Source organism: Dioscorea cayenensis, chromosome 19, assembly GCF_009730915.1.
Source record: "Dioscorea cayenensis subsp. rotundata cultivar TDr96_F1 chromosome 19, TDr96_F1_v2_PseudoChromosome.rev07_lg8_w22 25.fasta, whole genome shotgun sequence".
Taxonomy (NCBI): Eukaryota; Viridiplantae; Streptophyta; class Magnoliopsida; order Dioscoreales; family Dioscoreaceae; genus Dioscorea; species Dioscorea cayenensis.
Genome location: NC_052489.1, coordinates 27,208,939 through 27,218,923, shown reverse-complemented (window position 1 = coordinate 27,218,923; position 9,985 = coordinate 27,208,939). Strand labels below are relative to the sequence as shown.

At 35.8% G+C, this 9,985-nt stretch overlaps 1 protein-coding gene across 1 annotated transcript; it reads right to left on the bottom strand.

Annotated features, from left to right (window-relative positions):
• Window positions 1–1,044: 1,044 nt before the first annotated feature.
• LOC120249610 (metal transporter Nramp3-like) lies at window positions 1,045–9,969 on the bottom strand. Its single transcript, XM_039258184.1, is given in 16 exon segments — window positions 1,045–1,372; window positions 1,374–1,589; window positions 1,773–1,868; window positions 1,967–2,098; window positions 2,198–2,302; window positions 2,612–2,785; window positions 2,994–3,063; window positions 3,145–3,326; window positions 3,460–3,569; window positions 3,727–3,831; window positions 3,914–3,992; window positions 4,147–4,196; window positions 4,272–4,350; window positions 4,433–4,547; window positions 9,687–9,801; window positions 9,908–9,969. Coding segments are annotated over 14 exon segments (1,632 nt in total). The 5' UTR covers window position 4,547; window positions 9,687–9,801; window positions 9,908–9,969; the 3' UTR covers window positions 1,045–1,252.
• Between the last annotated feature and the right edge of the window lie 16 nt (window positions 9,970–9,985).

Sequence of the window (9,985 nt, the reverse complement as noted above, 5' to 3'; positions counted from 1 at the left end):
AACTCATGCAGCTCATTAATGAAGGACCAGAATCATCACTGCAGAATAGTGAATTGTATCCCTCAGCATTAACTGCTAATGTTACTGCTGCAACCACCATGGCAGGTATTCTTTCTGATCCTCTTCAAAATTATAAGAAATCTTTTGTTTGTAGTAGCAATTGCAAGCAAACATTCAACATGAACACTTGGATTATTGATACCGGAGCCAGTGACGGCATGTTCCATGATGTTAAGTCTTTTAAAACCTTGAATTCCTTGAGAACACCTTATCTGGTTACTTTGGCCACTGGTCATGAAATATCAGTTAGTCATATAGGGACTGTTGTTTTAGCAGATAACCTTGCTATCACTGGTATTTTGTTGGTACCTAGCTTTCATTTCAATTTGGTGTCCATTGGCAAACTAACACAGCAATTGAGCTGTAAAATCACATTGACAATGGACTTTTGTGTGTTACAGGCCCCTTCACTGAAGAAGCCACTGGTACTTGGTAGAGCTTCAAAGGATTATACCTACTGCATCTACATCAGAAAGAGACGATGGTTTGTTTTTCTGCTAATAAAGATAGATTTCGTTTCAGTTCCGAATTTGATGGTGCATGTACTTTTCCTTCTAAAATTTCTGTATCTCAGGCTTGTTCCTCAGTCTTGCTTTGGCACAATAGACAAATATCTTGTTTGTTTGAAATGAATTTCCCGCATTCTGAGAAATGACAAATATATTTGTGCTGCCTGCATGGGCAACGGCCCCTTATTAGTCAGGGTGATAGTTTTTCCACTTTAAGTGGTCAACCCTGCCGTTTTATCTTTTTTTTTTTTGCGTGTCCTTTTATTTCAACGGATTCATGATTTATCCACTTTTACTTTAAAATAAAAATAAAAATAATTAAAAAAAACTTCGGCTCCTATTTGACAATATGAAGCATAGCACCTTCCTCTAGAGCCAAAAACCGTAAACCTTACATTCATTGCAGGCCTAATGTTTATAAAGTTGAACAATAAACTCATCAAAAGTATGGAAATAATAAGCCAAGTTCACCACAGTTTCATATCAAGTTCATCCTTCATTGATCATAACTAGAAAAGTAGCATTGTTGCAAGTATCATCCAATGCTCTAAAGCAGACAACTTTCCCAAATTGAAAATAAATTAGCAAATGAAACTACATTATTTATGGTTAAGGTAGCTAATTCACTTTCGGAGTGGCAGAGTAATACCCCGATTTTGTGTTAACCAAACATGAGGAAGCTGTTACTCAAGATTCATTGCAGATCCTGTTTGCGGAAATTGGATGCTTGTAATGTCTTCCCTGGGAAGATGAGTTACAATGCTTGAGTTGTTGCTTGTTAATCCAAGCTCGGCATCATCGAAACAGTAATGGTTGAGTGATTTCTCTGTTCTTTCTGAAGACCAGGTAGAAGATTGCCACGAGGTACACTAACATACCTCCAAAACCAAATATGCCTGCAAACACAATGGCTGCAGTGTGCAGACCGCTGTGAAGAAGTAGCTTGATGAAGCCTGTCACGAGGTAGTACGTGTTGATTACCATGATCAATGAGCTTATGACCCATGTGGTTGCTGCAATCTATTATGACAGAAAAAGATGGCCAAGCATCATTTATCAAATTACTTCAAACTAACCCTTCTGTACAAAAGTAAAATAGAGAACGGAAGAATTATCATCCAAATGCTTTCAACTAACTCGATGTTTATATGCACAAAGATGGCAAAACAAAGTAGAGGTGGCCATTAATAACTCTGAACTTACAACAAATGAGTTGGCGTATGGTCCCATCTTAGTCTTGCTGCTGGTGAACTTGAGGAGAGGTACTAGAGCAAATGGAAGTACGAATGACAAAATCATCTGTGAGAATTGAACAACAACAACGTCAGATAAATTCATTAAAAGAGATGGCAGTTTGTCAGACAGTTAATCATTAGAATCATTAGGGTTGTCCGCACTGATGCAATGATGATCAGCTTTCCAGCACCAGCAGAACCCCCAACTATTGCAACAATCAGACTTGGAACGATTGCCAAAGAGCGTGTTAAAAGATTTCTAATCCATGGAGTGATCTTCAAATCAAGAAATCCCTACAACAGAGAACGGAAGATAATTTTTAGTAAAAAAAACATACAGGCTGATGAGTGGCACAAAATATCATTCCGAAAGAGTAGTTACAACAGGAAAACCTGCATGACATATTGCCCAGCATAAGTTCCTGTAATTGTAGAACTCTGTCGAGATGCTAACAAGGCTATCGCAAATAGCTTTGAGCTCCATCTTCCTGTGACATTCTGCATACATTCAATTATTAGCACCGAAAGATTCTGATAATTCCAAACAAAATGAGTGTCAAAATAAGGAAAAAACAAGATTTTCTTAATGCCATGCACTAATCCTATTATTGTGTATGTAGAGCAGGAGAAAAAACCGGAATTACTGATCAAGCTTGACATCTATCAGATTACAATGCTTGACTTTGTATAAGATTTAAACATAAATTATACAATTATGACAAAAATTAGATATATGAAAAAAAAAGGAATCCAACAGAAATTTCAAGAGACAATAGTAGGACATTAGTGTGATGGTTGATAGCTCACTTTGAGCAAGAATGAAGCTTCGTTGAGATCCAAATCCTTGCAGCTTGTCTGATCCTCTCGGTCCAGATTAGCCGAGCTGCAAACAGCACCACTGACGGAGATAACAGAAACATTAATGAGAAAGGCCACTGCAAGAGCAAATGCACTCTCAATAGTGTAAAACCTGCAAGCCTCCTGCCACCAAGAAAATTTTTGACAAGTGATCACCAATTGTGGAACAATATAATGATCCACAAATGCATATTGATGCTCATCAGGCAATTTTTTTTTTATCGAAATGCCAAAAAAACTAAAATATCAATGAGCCCATATGTTTTTAGAATGAGAATACTAGCGAGAGTTGTGAAGTGTATTGAACACCAAAAGTATGTGAGTTATTTACTTTGATTGCTTGAACTGAACGTGGTACTTTTCTTGAAAGAACTAATGCAGAGTGAAGGAAGAGATTGTGCCTGCATCAAAAATTGAAACCTCTTTAACTGTAAATAAATAATAATAAGATAAAGAATAATGGTAGTATAAAAAAAGCTTACGGCATAACCATAGCACCAAGAAGAGAGATGGCTAAGCCAGTAGCACCGTCTCCTTTCAGTTGAGGAACAAAAAGACCCTTCATAACTTCTGAAGGGTCTGGCTTTGCATAACCAAGTTCTGCGAAAAAACAACCAACCATCGTAGCCACAAGAAAAGCAATGAAAAACTCAAGTTTCCGGATCTGCAAGAAGTAGCTAGTAAATTACATGTTACATTCCAGAAAACTGAGAGTGATGGTTTTAATCCAAAAGATTTGTGCTAGGGCATGTTACTAATGAAGATAAAAGGCGAATAAAGAAAAGTTGCACACATACCCCATATTGTTGTAATAGTAGAAGTAACAGAGTGCTAAGGCCTGTGATTAGAACACCACACCAAACTGGCAGCTTGAAAAGCATGTTCAAAGCGAAAGCTGTTCCAATAACTGCAAAAGTGTGCAAGAAAATAAATTCACTTCATGAAAAGACCACCACTTTTAGTAAAATTTATCCTCTTATTTATGATTATGCTGGAAAAACTAAAAAGTAGTCAATGTGCTTAGCTTGCTGAAATAAAATAAGTTCAAAAACTTCTTAAAATACCTTCAGGAATGTCGCAAGCCACCACAGCTATTTCAGCCAGTATCCATAAGATAAAATTTGGAATTCTAGGATACTCAGTTCTGCAATGCTCAGCTAGATGTTTCCCTATCATTCAAGACACCTCCTTATACAATAAATACTACTTGTGTCTATCTTTCTCTAAATGAAGGATCAGATTAAATGATACCTGTCACAACCCCCAGTCTGGATGCAAGAGACTGAATGATAAGAGCAGCACAAGAAGCTACAAGAATAATCCACAGAAGCTAACCAGAAGAAACAAAACTAATCACTCTGTATGTAGATATAATAATCAATCCACACAAATCAAGAAACAATTTTTTCAGTCGAAACAACTAAGAATTGCCATGATCATCAGAAAAACAAAGATTGAAAATAAAAAAAAAAAAAAATTCTCACCTCATACTTATACTGAGCTCCGGACTGCAGATCAGTCTCAAGACTCTCAACTGCAAGCACAACATTAAGCACAGATTAAGGCCAAACAAAAACAAAATAATAGGAATTAGTATATAAAATCTCACAATTCCCAGGATCGATATACGCAATGCAAACCAGAAATCCAGGGCCCATGTGCGCAAAAAAGTTCTTCCAGCCATTTCTCTTTGGAATTATCAAACGGAACTAGTAAGCGCAAAATGGAAATCAAAAGCTAAAAAAGATGAAAGCTTTTTCATAATCAAACCTCAGCAATGATAATCTGGTCAACTTCAACATTATCAATGAGAGGCGCCGCGGCGCGATTAGAATCCCACCGATTACCATGGCTGGAGATGAAATGCGGCTGGGAAACATCCATCCTGAGGAAGCCATTAGGAGCAATAATGACAGAAATGGCGAAGAAGGAAGAGCAAAGAAGAGTAAACAAGTGAGGAGGAGATGATTCATTTCTCTCTCATTTCATTTGTTTCGAAGAGGACATCGCCAGTGAAGAAGCTGAAGAGAGAGAGCTGCGGCGGAGGGTGAGAATTGTTAAGATAATGATGTTTATTTTAGTTTGGTTAGGATATCTTTGATTTAAATATTTAAGTTAGTTGTGTGTTGATTAAAACTCAAATTAGTAGAGATTATCTTTCTAAAATTTTGCCTTTATAAAGGCTTCAATGATTATGAATAAAGTGTGCAGCTTTTCTTTCATCTCTTCTTTTTAAGTTATCGCTGGTATCAAGAGCTGAGGGTTTTTCAACAAAAGGGAGAGTTTTTGTAGTGAAGAAATTCACAATGTCTGCGAGACAACTTTGTAGCAACCATCTATTCCACGCTTTTGATGGTCACTACGATCATTGGAGCATGTTGATGGAAAATTTCTTAAAATCCAAGGAGTATTGGAATATTGTTGAATTCGGAGTGGCAAAACCGGATGATGGAGTAGTACCCTACTGAAGACGGAGGAAGGAACTTGAGGCATCAAAGTTGAAAGACTTGAAGGCGAAGAATTATTTATTTCAGGCCATTGATCGATCTATTTTGGAGACGATTCTTTGTAAAGAAACCTCAAGGATATATGGGATTCGATGAAGAAAAAATATCAAGGCTCATCAAGGGTGAAGCGTGCACAACTTCAAGCCTTGAGAAGGGATTTTGAAAATCTACAGATGAAGGATGGAGAATCATAACAATTATTTTTGCAAGAACCATGGGATTGGCCAATAATATGCGGTTTCATGGGAAGAAGATGGATGATGTCACTATTGTTGAAAAAGATATTGCGATCTTTGACGAGCAAAAAATTTGACTACATAGTTTGCTCAATTGAAGAATCAAAGGACATAGATGTACTCTCAATTGATGAACTTCAAAGCTCTTTATTAGTTCATGAACAGAAAATCAACCGTAATTTTATTGCTGAGGAGCAAGCTTTGAAGGCCTCTACAACCAACAACTTCTCAATATTACGAGGTAGAGGTCGCGGTGGAAGTAGAGGAAGAGGAAGAGCGGACAAAGGCTACAGAAGTGGCAACAGAAATACTGATGATGGTTATCTACAAAGTAAAGGAAGAGGACGAGGTCAACAATTTGATAAATCTAAAATTGAGTGTTTTAGATGTCATCGATTTGGTCATTACCGTTCTGAATGTTATACCAAGCTACATAATGACAAAGACAAAGGAGAAAAGTCAAATTTTGCTGAAAATAAAGAAGCGAAGATTTTACTAATGACAATTCAAGATAGTCAAGAATCTCATAAGTCAAATATTTGGTTTGTGGACACTAGTTGTAGGAACCATATGTGTGGAAGTAAGTCCTTCTTTTCTTAAATAAAGATTTTCACTTTACTGTTAGCTTTGGAGATTGCTCTACGATGAATGTGATGGGAAAAGGTGATATTAATATAAAAACCAAGAATGGTTTTATAGAAAAAATTTCTAACATTTTTTATGTTTCTAACTTGAAAAGTAACTTACTCGAGTCTTGGTCAGTTAAAGAGAAGGGATATACAATTACTATTCAAAATGGTACTTGTGAAATATATGATCCTTGTAGAGGTACAATTGCAATTGTGCCAATGAGTTCAAATAGGTTGTTTCCTATAAAGATTGAATGTGCTCAATCTTGTTTGATGGCTAAAACAAAAGATCCTTCATGGCTATGGCATTATCGGTATGGTCACTTGAGCTTTTGGTGGATTGAAGACACTCCAAGAAAAGGATATGGTGATAGGGCTTCCTAAAATCACTATTCCTCCCAAGTTTGTGAAGAGTGTGTTGTTGGCAAACAACATTGTACTCCTTTCTCTCAAGGAAAGTCTTGGAGAGCAAAAGATGTTTTTAGAACTTGTTCACTCGGATATTTCGTGGACCAATAAATCCTACTTCTAATGGAGGTAAAAAGATATTTTATTACTTTCATCGATGATTATTCTCGGAAAACTTGGGTTTATTTTTTTACAGGAGAAATCGAAGCTTTTAGTGCATTTAAGAGCTTCAAGGTATATGTTCAAAAGTGAAACCGGAAGCCTATTAAAAACAATTCAGACCGATCGTGGAGGAGAGTAACGCTCGAAAGACTTTGAAAGTTTTTGTAATTATCATGGCATCCGAAGAGAGCTCACGACTTCCTATTCCCCACAAAGTAATGGTGTATCGAGAAAGAAAAATCGAACCATCCTCAATATGGTGCGAACCTTGTTAACAAAGGGCGAATTCAAGAATTTTTTTGGCCGAAGCGATGAATTGAGCATTCATATCTTGAATAGAAGTCCTACTTTTGCTGCTCAAAACAAAACACCGAGAGGAAGCATGGAGTGGAAGAAGACCAACAATAGATCACTTGAAATTTTTGGTTGCATTGCATATGCACATATTCCGGATGAGAAAAGAAAGAAGCTTGATGATAAAGGGCAAAAAGTGTGTTTTTCTTGGGATTAGTGAAATATCCAAAGCTTTTTAAATTGTATGATCCATTAACAAAAATTGTGGTGAGTAGGGATGTTATTTTTTATGAGGAGAGCACTTGGAATTGAGTGAAGCAGCAGCCTACTTCAATTATAATTAGTGATGACAGTCAAGAAGAAGGAGAGCAAGTCCAACATCAAGAAATTTCAACTAATGAAGCCCTCAATTACTAATAAACTTTCACAAAGCAAAGCAAGTAAACATCAACTAAATCCCCTATTACTCGTGTCCGAAAAAGGCCCGACTTGATGGCGACTATGAGTAACATGATTTCAACCAATCTGAAGACCTTGCTACTCACTTTGCTTTATTTTCAGATTGTGATCCTTTATCTTTTGAAGAAGCTATCCAACATTCAAAGTGGAAAAAAGCTATGGATAATGAAATTGCATCCATTGAAAAATAAAACATGGAATTGACTCGAACTTCCCAAAGGGCAAAAACAATTGGTTTAAAGTGGGTATACAAAACAAAAATTAAACGAGAAAGGTGAGATTGACAAGTATAAGGCACGATTGGTTGCAAAAAGGTTATAAGCAAGAATTTGGTATAGATTATAAAGAGGTTTTTTGCTCCGAGTTTGCAAAGGCTTGACACTATCGAGCTTGTGGTTGCATCAAGTACTCAAAAATTCATGGTCAATATTTCGACTAGATGTAAAATCGGCCTTTCTACATGGAGAATTAGAAGAGCAGATATTTGTTGATCAACCTTTGGGTTATATTAAAGCAAGGGATGAGCATAAAGTGTATAAATTGAAAAAAGCTCTCTATGGATTAAAGCAAGCTCTACGGGCATGGTATAGTCGCATAGAAGCTTATTTTTTAAAGAAAGGATTTCGAAGTGCCACTCATGAACATACAGCTTTTTATGAAATTTGAAGGTGAAGGAAAGGTACTTATAGTTCCGCTTATATGTGGATGACTTAATCTACACTCAAGCAACGACAAAGTGATAATTGAGCGCGTTTTAAGACTTCCATGATGATTGAATTTGATATGTCCGACACGGGTTTAATGCATTACTTTCGGGTATAGAAGTTATCCAATCTTCTTCGTATTTTTATTTCTCAAAAAGATATGTGCATAATATCCCCGACCCGTGTTTCGAATGCAAGATTGTAATCCTGCTTGTACTCTCGCTGAGACGGGTTTGAAGCTTGTTAAAAAAATTCGGAAGGAAAACATGGTTAACAACACTTTTTACAAGCAAATTGTTGGAAGTTTGATGTATTTAATCGCAACAAGGCCCGACATTATGTTTGGTGTAAGTCTCATTAGTAGATTTATGGAAAAATCCAAAAGAGGTGCATCTCATGGGTCAGCAAAAACGAATCTTGCGATACTTACAAGGAACAATAGATTATGGAATATTAGTACAAGAAAGTGAGAGATATCGTAACTAATCGGATTCTGACGATAGTGATTATGCAGAGATTTAGATGATCGGAAAAGCACATCCAGTTATGTATTTATGATGGGTTTTGGAGCTATCTCATGGTCATCAAAGAAGCAACATATTGTTACTCTTTCCACAATCGAGGGTCTGATTTAGCAGAGCAATGACATGTGCCTCTCATGCAGCTGTGGTTAAGAAATATTCTTGAAGAACTTCAATTAAAAGCAAGAGGTTCGACTCAATATATTGCGATAACAGTTCAACTATCAAGCTATCTAAGAATTCGGGTTCTTCATGAAAAGAAGCAAACATATTGACGTAAGATATCATTTCTTGCGAGATCTTACAAAGGATAAAAATTATTGATCTCATCTATCGCAGTAAGCAAAGATCGATTGTCGATTTATTTACAAAGCCTCTCAAAAATAGCTACTTTTCACAAGCTCGGGGCATTGATCGGTGTATCGAGTATGAAAGCATTCATGCAAGAGAGATAACTTTAAACTTATGAGATAAACATAAGTTTAAGGGAGGGTGTTAAGATAATGATGTTTATTTTTAGTTTGGTTAGGATATCTTTGATTTAAATATTTAAGTTAGTTGTGTGTTGATTAAAAACTCAAATTAGTAGAGATTATCTTTCTAGAATTTTTGCCTTTATAAAGGCTTCATGATTATGAATAAAGTGTGCAGTTTTCTTCATCTCTTCTTTTAAGTTATCAAGAATCACATCGGAGTCTCCCGAGGAGAGAAGTAGGATGACCTCCCATCGCCGGCGGTCGAAGTTGGTGATGCGAACTCGCCCTGGCTACATGAGGGTTTTGGCGATCACTTATTTTAGTTATTTATTTATTTGGAATCAATTATTCTCATTTTTTATTAAAATTTTAATTGAATAAGAAAGAACAAATGTTCAAGTAAATACTAAATACTTGTTTAATGGTTTTTTTAAAAAATAATGAAATTAATAACACAATGTTGTTGATCATCATTTTTTGTTTTATATATAAACTTACTCTCTTAAATCAACCTAGCGAGAAAACATAACATCAATATACAAATTTAAGCACATGTAAATTTATTTTATGCTATAAAATAAATATTTAAAAAATAATAATTTAAATAACATCTATCAATGCAATTCACCTTGCAAAACGATCAAGATCAAATTACTGATCGGTGAGGAATTAATAAGCCCAAGCTTCATAATAAAAACTTGGTAGAGAGATCACCAAACATTGATTGAAGCTCATGACCATAACTACAATATGAATCATTTGCAAATGAATAAAAGAGTATAATATAAAAGACAAAAAAATAAAAAAAGATAAAAAAACTTCAGGTTGCACATGATATGAATAACCTACAATTTATACAGACATGGATGAAGAAGACTTGACGTTGCATTTTCTTCACTTTTTTCACGTATGGATTGCCATATGATG